This window comes from Mesoplodon mirus (genome assembly GCF_964341445.2).
Source record: "Mesoplodon mirus genome assembly, chromosome: X".
Classification (NCBI taxonomy): domain Eukaryota; kingdom Metazoa; phylum Chordata; class Mammalia; order Artiodactyla; family Ziphiidae; genus Mesoplodon; species Mesoplodon mirus.
The window spans coordinates 116,264,771-116,287,282 of record NC_138981.1 but is presented as its reverse complement, the minus strand read 5'-3'; the positions used below and the strand labels follow the sequence as shown (position 1 = coordinate 116,287,282).

Sequence of the window (22,512 nt, the reverse complement as noted above, 5' to 3'; positions counted from 1 at the left end):
ACCAGTTTAGCAAAGACAGTAGGAAATGAAAACACAAGTTTGGTTTTCGGTTGGGATAAAATTTATGACCAGAATTACAGCTGCTATATTTAACTTAATAAGAATCCAATCATCAGGCTATTACAGCTTGAGAAGAAAAAAAAAACCTTCTCTTAGGAAACAATTACATGAGAATTCTTAGAAAATCAGAAGAGACTGAAGTTGCATTATAACTTTAATTGCTGAGTCACGTACAGCTCGCTTGCTAAATAAACCCAAGCAGACATGAAAGATTATTATAACCAGAGTTGGGAGAGCCTCTTCAAATGCCAACCAAAAAACAGGAAGCCTGTATTTTAAAAGATATAGTTTCTACTGCAAAGCATTTCATCTGGAATATCCTGATATCAAAGCTAACCAAGAGAAGGAGAAAAGGAGGGCAGGAGCAATGCTGTAGAATTTTAAAAAGAGAACCTATGGCTCATCCTTCTATCAAGTGAACAATTGCAAAATAATAGAATTATTATATGGGCAAATACCTATATAATTCAGAAGAAATATAACTATCCAGCTGTATATAAGCAGAACAATTTTGCTTGAGCCATCCAGGCAATACTCCTACCAAAACAAAACCAGTTTTTAATTAATGTAGCCAGTCGAACTGACTCAGGTTTCTCATAGATTTTGAAAAGTCGAGGACCTTGCTTCTAGTAAGAGAACACGGAAAACAGAGACCACTGGCTTCCTGCAAAAACCATCCCACCTTCATACTGATAATGGGAACAGCTACAAACAGTAAGGTGGCAGCCCTATCTTTAAGGAAGCGATTTGCTTTTCAGTTCTAAAAATGCCAAACTATACAAATACCTCTCTAAAATGTCCTCTGAGCTTCTAAAATCATCTCCTGTAGAGTACAGAGCATATTTTCCTATTTTCTATAACACCCTGTGTTATCAGAGTTAACATAGGAATTCAGAGATAACCTTTGACTATGCTGGATGATAATTAAAGAAGATTATTAACTTACAAGGTCAAAGGGTAAAAGAGAACAAACCTCTACCAAGGATCTAAAATCTAGCATCAGTAAAAGAAAACTTGCATCCTTAGTTCAAAAAATGCAGTCTCTGCTCTTCAGCCCATATATTCTCTAAGTTCTTAATCTGAATGTAGCTGTGAAGCTCACCAATACTATATGAGAAAAACTACAGTCTAACTCATCTAACTCAATACAATTAAATTCATTCTCTAGTTATGCTAATATCAAAACTATTTTATAATCTGAAAGCCAATTTTATAAAAACAATTCTTTAATGTATATTACTGCCCACCAATGACCCCAAATCACACTTGTTCTAGCACAACAGTCTTCTAACAATCATTTTAAAACTTTGTTTCTTACTCTTAAATGCAGATAGCTGAATGTAAACAGATTTTTAGGGATCTGTTTTCTAGAAGCTTGAAAGGAAATGTATAATTATTACCCATCTTAACTAATATAGTTCATCTTCTATACCCAGTCACTAGGGATAGAGACCAACCTGAAATTCTGAAGAAAATACCTTACGGCCCTCATTTAAACATCATCAAATTGTGGACTAGTAATAGGAAATACAGTAAAAAGAAAAAAAATGTGTGCTTAAGCCAAAAGGAGCCATTAATTTTGTTTTTTTCCTCCACAGTTGGAAAGTATAGTAAGATGGGGAGTACCTAATCCTGAATTCTACACCTCAAAGAAATACGTACATGTGTGTTGATGGAAAACCACTGTACAACTTAAGTACTTAAGCTCCACACTCATGTAAAACATACCTGGATCAGTTGCTGATACGATGGCACCAAACAGCAGGCAATCTGTAAAGTAAAAATCTCCCGCAAGTTGTCCAGTTACTTTCATCAGCGTTACACAGCCATACATTATTGATCTGTTCAATAAACATATGTCTACTTTAGAAAAAAAATCAACTGTTAAAGAAGTTACAATACAGTAAGAACAGAAAGATGGGTCTACTGTAGTACTTTGTGACTAATCCCAAATTTACTGCATGTGATTTAAATATGGTAATGCCTTAGCCTTAAGGAAAATTCAAACAACTTATCTGTGTGAATACATTTTACTGCAAAAGTTCTTGGACTCATTCGAGAATACAATACTGCAGAAGTCAAATATGTATTATTTTAAAATGATAATTTGAAGGCTAAAAGTGTTTTAACCTTCAAGTACTTACCCAATTACGAAACAAGAAATTGCGGTTCCAAGAAAAGCATACGCTAAGATAGACCCAAGGTTTCGAAAGAAATGTCTCTGACAGAAAAAAAAAAGTTACACTGTGTTAGAATACTCACCAATTATTTAAAAAAGAAAAGGTTTTCTATTCTAGTGTGCTATGCTCATAATAAATGCATTATTCATTCAAGGAAATAAGTAAAAGAAAGAATTTTTGTATGGGCATAAACTTCAGCATGTCAAAAGGATAGGAGAGGAGGGAGGAGGGAGGGGAACCTGGAAGGAACTGCCTGTTTCTGAAGGTGTCAAAGATGATAAAGCCCACGGAGTTTAAGACTGTTCAAAGCATATGAAATACAAAAGCACTTACTCTTTTCAGACTATATCCCGCATAAAATATGATAGGAGGAAGTAATATGTTGAAAAATACTTCTGGATCAAAAGTAACCTGTTAAAATAAAGAGTTCTTTTAGATGAATTCCCTCAGAAGATTTCTTATTACATTATCAAATGAGCAAAAAGAAAAAAAAGATTAAATGTTAAACTGGCAAAAGGCAAGAATATTACCACTGTGGTAAGTGAAAAATATTTCATATAGGATAGCTGTTATTCCACTTCTCAACCAAATGACAAGGAGATGATAGCGTTGGAACAATCAGTTAAGTCCTATCTGTGCAAAGTATCTTCAAATATTATGATAGCAAAAATTTTTTAAATAAGAGAAAGTATGAACATGTCTGCTTTAAATAAGAGACCCAAAACTGGTAACATAAAATTTGGGGGTACAACATTGTTGTTGGCAAGAGGAAACAGACTTCTTGCATAGGTAACATCTCTAAAGGTATATAACATAATATTGTGGTAAAAAGTTTCTGTGCAAGTCAGATTTCTAGTCCTGACAGCCCATTCCTTTTTTTTTTTTTTTTTTTTTTTTTTTGCGGTACGCGGGCCTCTCACTGTTGTGGCTTCTCCCGTTGCGGAGCACAGGCTCCAGACATGCAGGCTCAGTGGCCATGGCTCACGGGCCCAGCCACCGCTCTGCGGCATGTGGTATCTTCCCAGACCAGGGCACGAACCCGCGTCCTCTGCATCGGCAGCAGGTGGACTCTCAACCACTGCGCCACCAGGGAAGCCCCAGCCCATTCCTTTTAATACCTATTCCCTATAATACTACAGATGCCCCCTTCTGTTCATAAGGCTGTAGTATTTGACATGAACACAGAGCAGCTACACATACTCATGCTAAAATTTCATTTCCTAGAACTTTTAAGGAACTGGAATTTTCCACAGGTGGAAAAAAAAAACACTCTTGCTGCAAAGTAAACTGTAAGTTCATATGAAATTTTTAAAAGCATTAAAGATGGTCAGGAATACAACCAAGTAGCTATAAAAGCCACGTCCTGCCAATGTAGAAGGCAGAAGTGCAGGCAAATGGCCAAGGGTGGGCGAAAACAAAGACATGAGCAAAGAGGCCCCGAGAAGCTTCAGGATGGCAACTATGGGGAGGACAGGAGAAAGCAGCTGCAGGAATGTCTGGAAGCCAGTAAGACTGCAACCCAACCTACATCAAGCTTCACGCACACCGTGGTACAGTACCTGATACTCAGGCTGAGGCCCCTGAAGTTGTGCCAGATTATGAGTCAAAGAAAGATTAACTTGTGCTCAGCACAGAACACAATCAAGGCAAGAAAGAATTCAAAAAAATATTAATGGAATATTTTAGGTATTATCAAATAAACTCAATGTGCTAAAGTACTATAAAACTCTAAGGGCCATAAGCAAATTGAAAGAAACACTTATAAATTCTGCTTCACTCAATACTGGTCACCATTTATTACAACTGTAAACATTACAGAGTGAAACCAAAAGGGTTGTAGTACTTAGCCTCAATCAGAAAAGCAAACTATAGACATGTCAATTTCCTTAGCCTTGCATTACATTCGTTAATTGAGGTTTTACTCCATTTGAAAAGACTGATTATTCTAAATATCATTAAAAATGCATTACTTTTCTCCTGAATCACTTTGCTGCTATTATATACCTTAAAAGAAAATCCAAAGATTCCCTTTAATGAACAACTTACCTTTCTAAGCATTTCATTATCTTGAACGTTATTGAGCTCATGTGAACTGATCTCTCCTTTCAGCGTATACTCATAAAATTTTCCACTAACATTTACCAATAAGGTAGTTGGGCTTGACTGCACTTCACAGCTCAGGGTCACATTATTCACATCACTTGGAACATGGATGCCATATCGAAGCACAAGGCCCACCAAAAGACCTGGAAATAATAAAAGAATAATATAATCTCTTCTTTCAGACAGAGACTACTTCTTTTGTACCCCACACATACCTTTGAATTGATAACAGAAAATCTCTTATGATAGTCCCTTGTGATTCTAAACTCATTTTTAGACCAAATGAAGTTACATTTTAAAGTATTACTAAATTCACAAATCTAAGAGTTCGATATTCATATAAGCCAGTGGGACAGGAAGGGAAAACATTCCCTAGGGTAACAACGTGTATCATTGCATCCCTAGATCAAGATATAAATAAGTGATTCGGAAGGTAACAAAATGAGGAAATACCTTCAAGTCATCTGTACACAGAATATGCTCCAAGGTGTCCCAACCTAACTGTGTAATCATGTTAGAAATGTGTTTACCACCTCCATCCATCAATTCACAAGACTTAAACACATGCATATCTCAAGTTATTCCTAAATCACATGGCTGGCCAAATAACACAAATTTTACAAATTGGAAAGTCAATAATTTTTCTAGATTGATTGAGTTCTTCTAATACTAAAAGGTCAGATTTTAATTTTAAAATATGTTTCAAAATCAAAACATGGAACAGAAGTCCTGACTTTGACATTATGATGTCAATGTATTGCTGGAATTTTACTTAGATCATCATATTGACATTCAAATATGCACAATGATCTAGGTACTATAAACCTATACTGATCAAAATGTTTAATAATGATTTTATTGAGATATAATTCTATACCACAAAGTTTAACCTTTTAAACTGTACAATTCAGTGGCTTTTAGTATATTTGCAAAGTTGGATATTGATCATTACTATCCAATTCCAAAACATTTTCATTGCTCCACAAAGAAACCCTAGACCTATTAGCAGTCACTCTCCATTTCCCCTACCCCGACTCCCATCCCCTGGCAACCACAAATCTACTTTTTCTCTATATAGATTTGCCTATTCTGGACATTTCATATAAGTAGAATCCTACAATATGTGACCTTTTATGTCTGGCTTCTTTTACTTAGCGTAATGTTTTCAGGGTTTATCCATATTGCAGCATGTATCAGTGCTTCATTCCTCTTTATGGTCAAATAATGTTCCAGTGTATAGATATACCTCAATTGCAAATTGAACTCAAACGTCTGGAACTTTCCTTAACTCCACTATTAGTGGCATTTTACCTTCCTGTCTCCTTTCTCCTTTCTCTTTCACCCTAACCAGTCAGCCTTTCTTTTAATATATGTGAATGGACTACTATGCTAAGTAGGCCCCCGGGGTTCACAGATGAAAACAAGGTCCCGCCTTCAGGGAGCTCTCAGTCCAGTTGGTGAAAACAGACTGAATAAACAATTATAACACGATATATGTGTATGTGTGTGTGTGTGTGTATAAACACACACACACACACACACACACACACATACACATATATACAAGGTATTATAAAAACAGAAAAGATGTACCTAAGCAAGCCTGAGGGAGTGGGACATTAGTAAAGTCCTTCCAGAGGTGTCACCTAAGCAAGTAACAAAGTAAGAGAAAATGGTTTTCCAGGTAGGAGGAATAGTAGTACATACCCAGTCAAGGAAGAGTGAGAAAACACAGCCCGTTTAGGGAATCATAAATAGTTCACTATGGCTGGGATATAAAGTGGCAAGAGTTGAGGTGTGAAAGACTGGCAAGGGCTGAACCTCGCATGTTGGGGAAGGGAGTGTAGACTTTGTCCTGAAAGCAAAAGGAAGCCACAGAACCACAGATGTCAAAGGGCTTGACATCAGATTTTTATTTTACCAAGACTGGTCTAGACTACAGAGGTTCAGAAAGGCCAGATAGAAGGCCACTGAGGTGATCCACGCACTAAGAGTGCAGGGCCTAATCTAAGAGAGCAGAGATAGGGAGAGAGGGGGATTTTTTTAGAAAGTATTATCTTGTAGAAGGATGTGGTGACTGACTGGACTGGGAGCAAGGGAGATGAAAAACTAAGAGGAACCTAAACTGACTTGGCAACTAGGTGGGTAAGCTGGCCTAGGCAATCAGGGGGGCAGGAGGGCCAGTCAGTGGGACAGGGAACAGATTTACAGGGGGAAATGCGCAGCTCAGTTTCGGACATGTTGAGTTTGATGTACCTGTGACACATGCACAGCTGAGTATGTGGGATCCGGACCTCAAGGAAGCGGGTGGATCTGGACTGGAGATACACACTTAGCAGTCATAAGATGGTTGAAGTGAAGCACAGATGGGATTACTCAGGGAGCAAACAAAGCGGGAAGAGGACTATGGATACATGCTCGGAGTTTTATGCCAAAATTAAGGGGTTGGTAGAGGAGGAGGAGATGATGAAGGAGTCTAAGAAAGAAAAGCCACAGGAGTAGGAAGAACAGAGGAGGAAGTGGTGAAAACTAGCAAATGCTGCAGCAAAGTCGAGGAAGACAGGCATTAAGTGTCCATTGAGTTTGGCAACAAGGAGGTCATAGGTGACCTTGCTAAGAGCAGTTTGAGTGAAGAGGTGGGAGCAGAAGCCAGACCAGAGTGGGAAGTGATAAAGCAGAAACGGGGAGTGTGAGAGCAGTAGTTGGCTGAGAAGGGAGGAGGAAGCAGAGATGAAAGATCCTTCTCGTCAACTTACAGTCACGTGTATTTTTTTTAAGTGAGGAGCAACGAGTAACTGGTATACAGTACAATGACATCAACTCTAAAAAACGTTTTAACAAAGGTTCAGGTTTAAAATAAATGAAAGATAAAATATTTGCAAATCACATCCTGATAAGGGGCTAATATCCAAAATATATAAAGAACTCATACAACTCAAAAGCAAAACAACAATCTGATTAAAAAATGGGCAGAGGATCTAAATAGACATTTTTCCAAAAAAGACACACAGATGGCCAATGGTACATAAAAAGATGCTCAATATCACTAATCATCAGGGTAATGCAAATCAAAAGCACAATGAGATATCACTTCACACCTGTTAGAATGGCAATTATAAAAAAGACAAAAAACGGCAAGTGTTGGCAAGGATGTGGAAAAAATAGAACCCTATGTGCTGTTGGTGGGAATGTAAACTGGTGCAGCCAGTATGGAAAACAGTATGGAGGTTCCACAACAAATTAAAAAAAGAGCTACTATATGATCCAGCAATTCCATTTTTGGGTATTTACCCAAGGAAAATGAAAACATTAACTCAAAAAGATATATGCACCCTTATGTTCATTGCAGCATTATTTACGATAGCCAGGATATGGAAACAACCTAAGTGTCCACTGATGGATGAATGGATAAGATGTGGTACATATACACCATGGAATATTATTTAGCCATGAAAAAGAATGGAATCTTGCCATTTGAAACAACATGGATGGAGCTCAAGGGCATTATGCTAAGTGAAATTAGTTAGGCAAAGAAACACAAATACCATATTCTCTCTCTTATATGTGGAATCTAAAAAAAAAATCAACAACAAAGCTCAATAGATACAGAGAACAGATTGGCGGTTGCCAGAGACATGGGGACGGGGATGGGAGGTGGTAGAAATGGGTGAAGGGGGTATAAATTTATTTAAAATTTAAAAATAATAAATGAAAGATACACTTTGAAAATATCTCACCTCCAAAAAAAAAAAAACAAAATTAAAAAGTGATGGCTGGATATCAACCGTGTTTGATAAACATAACCTGGGAGAGAAAAGGCTATCACTCTATAGTCATCCTGCCCATATGATACAGGAACAGCTCTTTTCTCTACTATCTCACAAGACCTTCTAATTAAGATGTTCAGTAGTACTAAGTTGTCCCATTACATTTATGTGTAAAGATCACAGTTAAGCTACTACAAACAGTAAAAATATCAGCATAAATTCTTTCCATATCCCCAAGCTTGACTGTGTAAGGAAGAGTACCCACTGGTTCTACCGTGCCCTGACCCAATGCTGAAATGTCACTGGGTGCCCTGAGGAGGGCTCAGCACTTGGACAAATCTGAAACACACACCTTGGCAGTTAGAACACCAGCAAGGAGAATAATTACTTAGGTTGGAAAAAATCAAGATCCTTTTATTACAGCATCAGACAGCTGAAAAATTGGAATTTCTTTGAATATAGTTGACAGATCAAGTTAACTTGGGTTCTGTGAAAGGTCAAATCCTAATCACGGAGTTAAAGCAATTCTCACTAAACAGAAAGTACACAAAAGGAGTGCTTTGTTAAGGGGATAAGGCAGAAAATTCTAGCCTCCTACATAGACAGAGGCACAAAAACTACTGATATCATGAAATTTAAAATTACCACTAACAGGCAACAAAGAGTACAACCACAAAGAGATATCTTTCACAAAACAGAGAAGTCCCATTCCTCCTACACATTCCTGAACCTCTTGTGCTAGAGACCCTCCCAGGGATACAGAACTCAGTATCACCCAAGGCCGCAACACTGTATGAGTCTCACAGTGGAAATTGGTTTTCTAATGGATTTCAGCACATTCTTCCAGATTATCACACTAGAAGCCTCTAATAGTCAAAAATATGGAAGGAACATCACTGGGGTGTTGAGTGTGGCCAAAATTGATAAGATTTCTACAGATTAAAAAGTGTATGTATGTGTGTGTGTGTGTGTATTTATGTGTGTGTGTATATTGTGTGTATGTACATATGTAACACTTATCTACTTCTTGAAGAATGCTGTTAGATTCTGTCTGAAAAGCTAATTGAACTACTACAAATCTCTCAGTCATTATTTTCTCATCTATAAAATGGGGATAAATGACTTGCCCAACATTATTTGGCATTAAGTGGCAAAACCAGAACTGAAATCTGGGTTTTCTATTTCCAAAGTCTCTATAATTTTCTAATCACCTCCTTGCTCTCTCATCACTACTAACTTGCTCTCTGGTGGTCATGTCTCCATTCTCTCATAAGCTTCCCTCACAACTCACCTCCAAAACCCCTGTAACTTTAAGTGTTAACTCCCTTCATATCCAACCTTATTAAATTTAGTACAGTAGAGTGTAGGAGAAAAAGCACAAGTTTGGAAGGCAGATAGAAGTATGAATTCTGGTTCCATCAAGTTCTAGTCTGTGATCCCAGGGTACATAACTTCTCACTGAACCTCAGTTTCCTCATAGGTAGTGATGATAATACTAACCTGTTTTGTCTTTATACATAAGTTTTACCTCTTCAACATGAGGCAATATGGTTCAAGGGGCTAAGAGAATGGGGCTCCTGAGGCCGATTGACTGTGTTTGAATCCTGCCTTAATACTTACAAGTTATGTGACTTCAGGCAGGTCATTTAACCTCCCTGTGCCCCAATTTCCTCATCTGTAAAATGGGAAAGATAATAGTATCCATCTCACAGGGTCGTTATGAGGTTTAAATGAGATGATATTTGTTGAGCATCTAAGCAGTGTCTAACACATTATAATGCTCAATAAACACTACCTATTCAGTCACTAGATTGTAAGTGCTTTGTGGACAGGGATGATGACTCATATCTATATTTCTTATCATATCGCATACATCAAAGACACTTAATATATATTTATTGATAAATTGCATTAGTTAAACCTAGGACTCTGGATGCTGTAGTTTAAGGCATAATAAATATTGCTTCCCTGTCTTCTGCTTTTTATACCATCTGTAAGCATACTGCAGTGAGTGATCACTTTTCAGACTTACTAACGGTGACTCACTTTTAAGCTTCTTAAGCAAGCTTGCCCAATGAACAGAACACTTGGGTGCTTCAACATTGTAACTGGGGCAATTAGGCTATATTACAATCTAGAAACTGACCACATTGGCAACTTAATCTCTCTCTCTCTTTTTACCCTGGCTTCTCAAAAAAATAAAGGAGAAGCTTATTTTAAGTAGTATTTTTCTGGGATTTAGATAGCTAAATCATCAGTGGGCTGAAACTTGGAGGTCTGGACATTCCCAGAGTAAGAAGCCCTTTCATCTGGAAGTCAAGCTGAAAAATAAAGGTCTTCAAATAATATATTAACGTAACAGCTATAATGGTACAAGAGTCATAAAAATAGGTAAATGGCAGATGGTAATTAGGATTAGAAAATGTCCATTTCCATGGCACTGAAAATACTCTGACCCAGCCCCATCTTTTCTCAAACTGGACTTGGGAGTTGGTCAGGAGGCTGTTCATCCACAGCCCCCATCACCCATATTGAGAAAATGGGACAAGCTAAAGAATGCCAAGTCGTGGCAAATCAACCCAATTTGACTCACAGATAACACTCTTTCACTTTATATTCCACAAGAGATACCCTTGCTTTTCCTTCACAAAATACCAACACTAAGGTACTCCATCACTTTTCATTAACTTAGAAACATCAGGGAAAGCAATCAGTAATCCCACTTTTCTCCTTTAGCCCAAGAGTTAGAGGAGGTTAATGATTATCAACTACCAAGGAGCAAATATTTTCAGGGAAATTCTAAGTCCCTATTTGATTTTTATAAAAAAATACTATACCTGCCTCTTAACTTACAAGACTGAATAATTAAAAGAACTATTCTGAGCCTAACCTGAGAAAATGCAGTTATAACAGCAATAATAATAATAGTATTGCAGCTCTCATTTAATGAGCATTTACTTAGGGGTCAGGTACGAAGCTAAAAACATTTCTTCCTCACAATAATGCTACTATCATTGTTCCTAATTTATAGACGACAGCGTAAGAAGGTAAGGGACTTGCCTAAGATCACACAGAGTTATTGGCATAGTAAGACAGGAACCCAGGTCTGACTCTAAAGCAGGGGTTGGAAATCACAGTGATGGTCTGTTTTTGTATGGTCCAAGAGCTAAGAATGGCTTTTAAATTTTTAAACGTTTACAGAAAGGAAAAAAACAAAACAAAGAAGAAAACGCAACACATTTTCACAACACAGAGATTGATGTGATCCACAAAGCCGACAATATTTACTCTCTGGTCCTTTACAGAAAAAATCTGCAGACCTCTGGTCTAAAGCCTTACATCTTTAACCACTTCATCACACTATATCTCTCTACAGGAAAGAGGTTTCTGTGATCAGTTCCTTCTCTTAACACCGTAATACTCACTTGGCATTTAATGGAATTTAAGATGCCTTTATTTTCTTTATATGACCTGTCTACCCAAGAAGGATAAGTTCCTTGAAGGTGGGGATCATATACTTCTTTGTATTTTCTGTGCATAACATAGTAGGCTGAGTAGCAAAGGTTTGTTGAGGATAGTAAATAAATCACACACAGGTATACAGAGAAATTATATAGAGATATATAGCTTATCTGGCTAATTTAGCTTAAGGAGCGCTGCAAATAGAATGCAAAAAAAAACCCATGAAATATGCAAACCACCCAATATGTCTAAAAACTAAGAATCCTAGGGAGCAAAGATATTTTGCACACAGGCTTAGAATTTTATTACCTTACAAATGAAAAAATAAGCCCGAGTTCCTGCATTTTCCTGATGGACACAACTACCTTTCCTTGCTATGCTACCCTTGAGCTGCACATTCCAGAAGTCTGTATTTACTGGAAAGGGGCGGGGGGGGGCGTGTGTGGAGAAAGGTCCTTTTGTGCCAAGGCTTCTCCCACCTATCTGCAAGTCTGAGACACAAAGCTCAACAAGCTCATCAGTTTAAGCCTGTTCCAAATGAAGATAATCTTCACTCATGTACTGCACAGAAAGGATTGTTTGTCTGCCCTCATCTCTCCAGCCATATATGCCTCCGTGGTCATCTTAGATTAAGACAGTCAGCAATACGCATCTTTTCCTCTCATGAGGCCAAAATGCCTCTGAGTCCATGGTTTGATTTGCCCTTCTCTCCTCACGACCAAAAAATAAAGATAAATAAGAAACCTCGCAAAGAAAGCACACTAAGACACAAGAACTGAAGCCATTTACTCAACGATCTGTCAATAATCTTATGCTACCAGGAAGTCACCCATAATACTGCATATGCGTGGTGCTCCTAATTACTGTTTGGCTGAACTGTCCTGATCATCCTACAGTACAACATGCTGCTGGAAGATCTTTACCTCTTGTCCTCACCGCGGCACGGCCTGAATTAGAAGAGGCAACCATACGTATCCATATCAGATATTACAGGCATAGTACAATACATCAGGACGTCATCAAAAATGCCCTAAGCCTTCTTCGGCTTCTTTCCTGTTCAGGTTTTTACTTGGGGTACACGGGAGTCAGCTTTTCATTCTCAACCTCCAAAGGACAGGGCGTAGCAAGATCTGGGTGATGGGGACAGGTGGACTCTGGCTCCAAAAGAACGCCAGATGCTGAGCAGCAGAGATACTACTGCAGCTTCAAGGGACCTTAAACGAACTGACACCCAGAGAAATGGATAGCTATGCTGGCTTCCCCTCCCCCAGTCCTCAGCCCAATCTGAGACACCGCACCCACTCCCTTCCCATCCTCAGTCCCGGGTCCCGAGCTCGGTAGGCAGAGGCGGAGGGGGTGGCGGGTGCGGAAGAAAAAGGGGGTGGGGTCGGAGGAAAAAAAGGTGTGGACCGGCAGAGGAAAGGGGGGGGCGCGAGGCGGAGAAAACGGGGGGCGAGGCTGAGGAGAAAACGGGGGGCGAGGCTGAGGAGGAAACGGGGTAAGGCAGAGAAACGAGGGGCGTAGCAGAAAAAAGGGGGGGCGAGGGAGAGAAACGGAGGTGGGGGAGAAAAACGAGACGGAAAATGGAAGGAACTGGAAGGGGAGCCGAACGTAGGCCGTGCAGGGCCAGGAGAGGAGGCGAGGCAGCCGGGGACCAGAGAAGGGGGAGAGCGCCAGGGGCGCACACGGTCTTGAGGCACTTGCCATAAATCATAGCCAGGCCGGTTTCGTGCAGGAAGCGGGCCCGGCGGTGTTTGAAGAGCCAGATCGTGAGAATGGTGAGCGTGAGCAGCAGGATGAAGATGAGCAGATTGGCGCTGTCCTGCCGGTGGCTCTCCTCAGCTTGCTTCTCTGACACGATCTCCTCGTCCATGGCTCTCGCTTCTCCGCCAGCGCCGTCCGAAGCCCCGGCCCAGCCAAAGACTCCCACTGCGAGGAGCAACCAGAGCGGCCGCGTGAGCCGGCGGGCCCGGGGGCCACCGCCGCCGACGCCGCGGCGGAGGGGCGCCCGCAGCCAGCCGCGCCGAGCCATGACTCCCCCCGCCCCCCAGCCCGCTCCTCACCCGCAGTCGCCCGCTGTCGGACCACTCCCCGAGGCCTCACGGGAAAGGGGCGGGGCCCCAGGGAAACCGCCGGAGCGCGCGCCGCCGCCGCCGCCGCCGCCCTTAAAGGGGACGCGACACTCCCAGCTCGCAGGGCCCCAAGCCTTTGGCCTTCTCTCCCCCACTGCACCAGCTCCCGGCTCAGGCTCCGCTGCCAGGCAATGAAAGACCGTCGAATCTAGCCCACTGCCTTCTGGAAAAGAAACCTGGGCTCAGCGTAATCAAAGCGTGGCAGATTGCGCTGTGTCTAGTTCGATCCTATTCTTAGAGCTCTCAGGGGAATCGATCTTTCATAACCCATCTCAATATTGTCCCCCAGTGTCTCTTAACAGGATAAGAAGTTGTCCTCTTGGGAAGGGCCTAAATCTCCATCTGTAATTTAAATCGGAATCTGCTTGGTCTGTCCTCGTAGGGAAAAAAAACAACAGCACTGTAGTAGTTCACAAATAATTGACTCAAAGGCAAGGATTATGTGTGTGTCTGTGTGCTCGGTTTTCTTTACACGTAAATTACCTGGTGTGAGTCATCTCTTGCAGATAAACTCCTCAATCTCACAAAGATTCAATCGGTTTGTGCTCAGATTTACCCGTGCTCCAAACACTCCCCTCCCTCCCCAGGAAGAAATCTTTTCTGCTGTGATCAGTTTCTCCTCCCCCTCTTGCTCCTTTTCCCTTCTATCTTAAAGCAGATTTCCCCAGCTCAGAAGCCACCTTTGACACCATATCTCATCTCTCTTCCTCAAAGGGTATTTTCCCTGTTCTCAGCCTCTCAACCTTGCACACCAGAATTCTCACAGTTCTCACCTCTTTGAGAACAGCGGGTTTCTATTTTCTCCATTCTCCTCAGATCACTCATTAGTCTTTGTGGGCTTTTTGTTCCCTCTAGACTTTCTCTAGAATGTTTCATTTCTACCTCTGCAGGAATGAACTCCAGATCCCAAGTCCTGACCTGCCACCCTCCCTTCAGGCCTCTACCTGTTGGATGTTGAGCATATCCTGCTGAGGCTCCTACCAATCTCCAAAACTAAAAATGTTCTTAAATGAGCTCATTTTACCCCTACCGACATATAGTCTTTCTCAATTCTTTCATACCATTGATGACACTAGCTATCAATCCAATTCCTATCATTCTGCCTAGAAGTCATGATTCTCAAAAGTTTTGGCCACGTTAGGGCCATATAACCTCTTTGCTAAGGCAAACGACAACCAGGCAACTCCCAGCTGTCCCAGTGTGGATTCACTCCCATTAACCAGCTCATTAAGTTCTGTGAGGATGGTGAGCTAAAAAAAAAAAAAAAGTGCTGGAATGGTGCTTAAGTCCGAGTTCTATCCCTGTTGGGTCAGGAGCTGTGCCAGTGACTGAGCCCAGTCTCTCCTCTTAGTCCTGGGTCTGCCTGTCCCTTCCCAACCTCATGGCTGCCGGTCCCCTATACCCTGCCTCCAGCCTAACCTCACGGCCTTGTGTGAACAGGGCTGGGCTGTGTAGAGACAAGAAATCCAAGTGAGGATCCTTCCCAGTCTCCCCACTGCCCCCCCTCCCCAGACCTATCTCTGTCACCCCAGAAGACCTAGCGAAGGAGTATCCCCGCTTCTTCAGGCCTAACCACCCAACCCAAGACTGTTTTGCCCCGGCACAAAACCATTTTTCATTCTCCTAGTGTTTGGAGCTCAAGAAAAAACCAAAACAAAATGAAAGTCACAGATTGCTTGCCTGGCAGGAGTTAACAAACGTCTCCAAGCTCCAGACTCTACCTCTGTTTACTGGCCCCAGCGATTTAGTATCCCCACTCTCACCCTTTCCCCAGCAACCTCGTTAGAACAGAGTTCCAGGAGGAATCTTGAGAGGCTGATAATTTTATCAGGCAGGCCAACTCCATGAGCCCTTGGCTCCCCTCAGAATGTACTTCTTTCTCAACCCAACAGTGCCCTGTGTGCCTCTCGCCCTCCAGTTTCTCCTCTCACTACTGCTGCCCCCTGCCAAGCCTTGTCATGTGCTTTCTGGAGTACCCTCCACTAGGAACAAACTGCCCAGCCCTCTCAGTTGCTGCACTGATGCCCTCTCCATCTCCTCCTTTTCCCGGTACCTGAATCTTGCTCAGGACATCACAAGCTCTGCCGCTGTTTCAAGTGGAGGCTGCTTAGTTCCTCACCACTCCACTGCCCCCCCCCCCACACACACTCATGCTCATGCTCACGCTCACGCCCTGTATCAGGTGGCCTGAAGGAGGAGCGGGCACTCCGCTCACTCCCCATTGATTGTTGTTCCAGGCTCCTTACTGCTCCACCCTGCCTCGAAGCGCTAACACCCTCCCCTTTCCCGGTGTTCTAACGACTTCCTGGTCTCTCTCGCACTTTCACCAAGCACTTGGGTATCTGCTTCACAGCTTCCTCTCACCTCCCCCCCGCACCGCCCCGCGCCTACCCACCTCAGCCCCGCCTTCGATGCTCCAACAGGTAAGTCACACGGAATTCGAGACTTGCCTCCTTTTTTACTGGGAAAATCAAGATCCTCAGGAAAACAGTCCTCATCGTCCTCACCGTCCTCAGCCTGCGGTCTCCCTTCAATATACCATCAGTGCCCACGCGTTCCTCCTCCCCTCCAGCCTCAGTGCTAGTTCCCTCCTCCCTTATGAAACGTAAGCCCCAGTCTACGCTCCGCATCCCGCCACCTCCTTCCTGCCTCTTCTAGGACCTACTCCAACTGTCATCTCCCTTCACCATCTTCAGCGGCTCCTTCTCCACCCCCTTCCTGTTCTCTAAAACCGCCTTCAGGTCTCTTTTAAGAAACAGCACCCCGCCCGCGCCCCTCCAGTCCACACACCCCTCTTCTACCGCACCATTTCTCTCCTCCCATTTCTCTCCTCCCGTTCAGACCGAGCTTCTCAAAAGAGTCGTCTATACCGCCGCCTGTTTTGGTATGGCATGCTTTTGACATTTTTTAGTGGTTGAAAAGTAAAATCGAAAGAAGACTGTTTTCTGACACGTGAAAATGCCGGGCAATTCATATCGCAGTGTCCACCAGTAAAAGTTGACTGGACACAGCTATGCCCATTTGTTCACTGATTGTCTGTGGTAGCTTTGGGACTACAAGGCAGAGTGAGTGGTTGCAAAAGAGACTGTATATTAATCTCCAAAATTTACAAGCAGCTCATGCAGCTCAATATCAAAAAACAAACAACCCAATCCAAAAATGGGCAGAAGACCTAAATAGACATTTCTCCAAAGAAGATATACAGACTGCCAACAAACACATGAAAGGATGCTCAACATCACTAATCATTAGAGAAAGGCAAATCAAAACTACAACGAGATATCACCTCACACCAGTCAGAATGGCCATCATCAAAAAATCTGCAAACAATAAATGCTGGAGAGGGTGTGGAGAAAGGGGAACCCTCTTGCACTGTTGGTGGGAATGTAAGTTGATACAGCCACTATGGAGAACAGTATGGAGGTTCCTTAAAAAACTAAAAATAGAGCTACCATTCGACCCAGCAATCCCACTACTGGGCATATACCCTGAGAAAACCATGATTCAAAAAGACTCATGGACCACAATGTTCATTGCAGCTCTATTTACAATACTGGACATGGAAGCAACCTAAGTGTCCATCGACAGATGAATGGATAAAGAAGATGTGGTACATATATATACAGTGGAATATTACTCAGCCATAAAAAGACAGGAAATTGAGTTATTTGTAGTGAGGTGGGTGGACCTAGAGTCTGTCATACAGAGTGAAGTAAGTCAGAAAGAGAAAAACAAATACCGTATGCTAACACATATATATGGAATCTAAAAAAAAATGGTTCTGAAGAACCCAGGGTCACGACAGGAATAAAGATGCAGACGTAGAGAATGGACTTGAGGACACGGGGCGGGGGAAGGGTAAGCTGGGATGAAGTGAGTGAGTGGCATGGACATATCTACACTACCAAATGTAAAATAGATAGCTAGTGGGAAGCAGCCACATAGCACAGGGAGATCAGCTCGGTGCTTTGTGACCACCTAGAGGGGTGGGAGAGGTAGGGTGGGAGGGAGACGCAAGAGAGAGGAGATATGGGGATATATGTATATGTATATGTATAGCTGATTCACTATAAAGCAAAAACTAACACACCATTGTAAAGCAATTATACTCCAATAAAGATGTTAAAAAAAAAAGAAAATATGAGGTGGGGGGGAAAGAAAGAGAGAGACTGTATAGCCTGCAAAGCCTCCAGTATTTCCTGCCTGGTCCTTTACAGGAAAGGTTTGCTGACCTTTGCCTGGGCCTCTGCCAATCATTACTCTACACTTTTACCAGAGGGATCTTTCTGAAGCACAAATCTGATTACATATATCACAGCCCTGCTCCAACCCTCCACTGACCCCATGGCCTTCAGTTCTGGCTCCTTAGCTTGGCACATGGAGCTCCACACATCCGGACTCCAGACTGTTTCTTCACCATATATCCTGTCTTTCTCCCCCAAATATATTGTGCTTCAGCCTTTCTGAACTCCTTGTCGTTTCCTGAAAGCTTCATGTGCTCTCATGTGTCTATGTACCTTGCCATGTTCTCCCTCTGCTTGAAGAGTCCTTCAACACATTCCTCACCTAACTAGCTTCTCATGTGACAAAACTCAGTTTAAAGGTCACCAAGCTTTCCAGGATGCCCTCAGGCTGAGTTAGGGGCTCCTTTTATGGGCTTCCAGAGCCCCGCCCCCTCCCCAGGCAAGTCTCTCTCTTAGCCCTCCTGAAATATTATGTTTGATTGAAATGTTTCTGATGCCACAGGTCTTGAGTATCTTGAGGGCAGGAACCAGGTGTTACTTATTTCTTTACTGACAGCCTCTAGCCAAAGGCCTAACCAAAACAGGGACTCAATACAACATATCTGAGCATCAGTGAGTGTCTCTTCAATTTCACTGAGTACCAAGGAAATCTCCATGTTTGTAGATGACATTATATTCCCCTAGGTACCTAGATTCAGTTCAAGGATAAAAGAAAGAGGACTTTACAGTACTGGGTACATAGTAAGTGCTCAGGAAGGACTTAATAATTGAAAAGTGTACAGAAGTTTAGGCCAGCGTTTGCTTCAGTCCTTGGTTATTTGGAGGTGTGTGATAAACATTGAATTAATTAATTCATATGTTGGGGAAAGGCTGAAAAAGCTAAGTTGAGGCCGTATTGTGGAAGGTCTTAATGCCACAAAAAATTTTAACTCATTCATTTCCCTGCTCAAAACCTCTCCAGTATTAATTTGGCAACAGAAAGGGGGATAAATGAAATGCAGAGTGATGGGCGATGGGGGAGGCCAGTTAAGAGGTTGGAAAGGTAGTCTTGCTGAAAAGCAGTGAGGCCTTAATTTTTGGGATGCAGTAGGGATGGAAACGGGAGGCTGGGTGAGAAAGCCAACGTGGAGGGTGGTAGGATAACCTGTTTTAGCAGCTGATTTGGTGGGTGGATGGGGAGTGCTTGAGGAAGAAGGATTGAAAGATGACTCCAAGGTTTTGAACCTGGACAACTGGAAAGCATAAGACTACTAATAGCATTAAAATGGGAGTCAGAAGGTAGAGCTCAGCTCTGGACAGGTTGGATTTAAGGGACTGGTGTGATATCCAAATGGAGGTATCGAAATGGGTGGTTAGAAGCTGGGGTCTGGAGTTCAGGAGTGAAGTCAGGACCAGTGATAGAAGTTGGAGCTATGTGCACAATACTGAAGCGTGGGAGTCATGTGTTCTCCAAAGAAGAGGGAGTAGAAAGAGAGCCAGTACTAGGACAGTAGTATAGGGAAAGCCTATATTCAAAGAGTAGAAGGAAGAATAGAAGGTAACACATATCAGTTAGAACTCAACATAATTATGCTGGAGTTTTCAGTTTATTTCCTGAACATACCAGCCCAATGTGCTAAAAAAAGCAAATAAGATTTTTGGTGTCATTTTCAGTGTCAAGGCTATTTGAAATGAATACTCGTATTAACCTCAGACAAGTAACCTAGGATACTTTGTGCAGATGTACTAATGAAACCCCATGAGAAATATTAGTGGATCTGGAAACAGTCCAGAGAATAGCAATTAAAATAATCAAAGGGGTGGAACAACTGATGTTTTAGGAAAGACTAAAGGGATAAAGAACCTATTCAGTCTGGAAAAATAGCTAGAAGGATCAACAGGAGCATCAACAACAATAATAACAATGGCTAACATTTATTGAGTGCTCCCTGTGTGTGAGATTATTGCAAACAACTTGTAGGCATCATCTCACTCGATTCTGACAACAGTCTTATCAGGTAAGTACTATTATTATTCCCACTTTACAGATGAGGAAACTGAGGCACAGTGAAGTTAAGTAACTTGTCCAATCTGCCAAAGGTAGTAAAGGAGAAGCCAGGATTTCAACCCAATCTGATTCTAGGGGGAGTGGCCAAGATGGCAGAGTAGGAAGACCCTGAGCTCACCTCCTCCCATGGGCACACCAAAATTACAGTTATTTGTGGAGCAACTATTGATGAGAAAGACCAGAAGACTAGCAGAAAAGATTTTCTACAACTAAAGATATAAAGAAGGAACCCCCATGAGACAGGTAGGAGGAACAGAGACACAGTATACTCAAGACCTGTACTCCTGGGTGGGCAACCCACAAACAGAAGGATAATTACAATTGCAGAGGTTGTCCCCAAGGAGCAATGGGTCTGAGCCCCACATCAGGCTCCCCAGCCCGGGGGTCCTGCACCAGGAAGAGAAGCTCTCAGAATGTTTGGCTTTGAAGGCCAGCAGGCTTACTTTTGGGAGAGCCAGAGGGCTATGCGAAACGGAGACTCCACTCTTAAACAGCACACACAAAATCTCACACACTCTGGCACCCAAGGCAGAAGCAGTAATGTGAAAAGTGCCTGGGTCAGACCCGCCTGCTGATTTTGGAGAGTTTCCCAGAGAGGCGGGAGGCAACTGCAGCTCACCATGGGGACATAGACACTGGCGACAGCCATTTTTGGGAGCTCGTTCTACCACGTGGACACTGGTGCTATCAAGTGCCATTTTGGAATTCTCCCTCTAGCTTATTAGTGCAGGGACCTGGCCCTGCCCCTGCTCACCAGCTTGTTGGCACCAGTACTGGGACACCTCAGGCCAAGCAACTGGCTGAGAGGAGATATAGACCCACTCACCAGCAGGCCTGCTGCCTTAAGAACCCCTGAGCCCACAGCTGCCCTGGGACCCAGCCCTGTTCACCAGAGGGCTCAGGAGCTGGCCTTGCACACCAGTACACTGGCACCATCCCTGGCACACTCAGGGCCCTGCAGCCAGAGACCCTGGGACCTGGCTCCACCCACCAGTGGACTGGAAGTAGCCCTGGGATCACCATCACCCACCAGTGGGTGGGCACCAATCCTGGGATCCCCAGGGCCCTGGCCCTGCCCACCAGTGGGCTGACACAGTCCTCAGGACCTGGCCCTGTACACCAGCAGGCCAACACCAGCTCTGGGACACTTTGGGCCCCTTAGCCAGTGGCCTGGGATCTGGCCCCACCCATGCGTGGGCTGACACCAGCTTTGGGACTTCCAAGGCCCTGCAGCCAGATATCCAAGGAATTGGCTCTGCCCAACCAGCAAGCTGGCACTAGCCCTGGGATCCTCTGGGCCCTAGCCCTTCCCAGCAACAGGCCAACACAAGCTGTGAGACACCTTGGACTGCTCAGCTAGCCTGGGTTTTGGCCCAACTCATCAGTGGGCCAGTGCCAGCTTTGGGACACCTCGGAAACCACAGCCAACCTTGCCAGGAACCAGCCCCACCCACCAGCAGGCCAACAGCAGATCTGGGAACCTCGGCTCTCCAACCACCCACCCCAGAACCTGGTTCAGCCCACCAGCAGGCCAACAGCAGATCTGGGAACCTCGGCTCTCCAACCACCCACCCCAGAACCTGGTTCAGCCCACCAGTGGGCCAGCACTAGCCCTGGGACCCACTGGGGCTCTCAAGCTAGCAACCCTGTGACCTGACCACACCCACCAGTAGCCTGCAGCCCCTGCACAAGTCAGGACCTAGAAACCAATCAGACTGGGGGCCAGCCGTGCCTAGCAGACTACCCACCACAATAGATGGACCCACACATCTCACATAGGGGGCACCCCTAGAGCATATAGCTCTGGTGACCAGAGGGGAGTGTGCTGCTGGGACGCATAGGATATCTCCTACAAATGGCCACTTATGCAAGGTCAGGAAATGTAACCAACCTACCAGATACATAAAAATAAATACAGCAAATTAGGTAAAATGAGGTGACAAAGAAACATGTTCCAAACAAAGGAACAAGATAAAACCTCAGAAGAACTAAGTGAAGTGGAGATAGGCCATCTACCCAATAAAGAGTTCAAGGTAATGATTGTAAATATATTCAAAGAATTTGCGAGAAGATTGGATGAACAGGGTGAGAAGTTAGACGTTTTTAACAGAGTTAGAAAATATAAAGACCTAAACAGAGATGAAGAATACGATAATTGACATTAAAAATACACTAGAAGGAATCAACAGTAAATTAGATGATACTGAGGAACAGATCAGCAAGCTGGAAGACAGAGTAGTGGAAATCACTGAAGCTCAGCATATAAAATAAAAAAGAATAAAAAGCAATGAGGACAGGGACTTCCCTGGTGGGCCAGTGGTAAAGAATCTGCCTTACAATGCAGGGGTCGTGGGTTTGATCCCTGGTCAGGGAACTAAGATCCCACATGCTGCGGGGCAACTAACCCCCATGCCACAACTACTGAGCTTGCGTGCCTCAACTAAAGAGCCAACATGCCACAAACTACAGAGCCCACACACTCTGGACCCTGTGCGCCACAACTACAGAGCCCACGCT

The 22,512-nt window shown here is 43.2% G+C and overlaps 1 protein-coding gene across 2 annotated transcripts in view; it reads right to left on the bottom strand.

Moving 5' to 3' along the window:
- The window catches only part of SLC9A6 (solute carrier family 9 member A6), a 53,207-nt gene extending 39,600 nt beyond the window's left edge, over positions 1-13,607 (bottom strand). For both annotated transcript variants that reach the window (XM_082609181.1, XM_082609182.1), the window contains exons 1-5: positions 13,277-13,607; positions 4,287-4,486; positions 2,574-2,651; positions 2,205-2,281; positions 1,789-1,901 (exon numbers count right to left, since the gene is read on the bottom strand). In XM_082609181.1, coding sequence (XP_082465307.1) covers positions 1,789-1,901; positions 2,205-2,281; positions 2,574-2,651; positions 4,287-4,486; positions 13,277-13,604 — 796 coding nt within the window. In that variant the 5' untranslated portion in view covers positions 13,605-13,607. The remainder of the gene's footprint in view (positions 1-1,788; positions 1,902-2,204; positions 2,282-2,573; positions 2,652-4,286; positions 4,487-13,276) is intronic.
- Between the last annotated feature and the right edge of the window lie 8,905 nt (positions 13,608-22,512).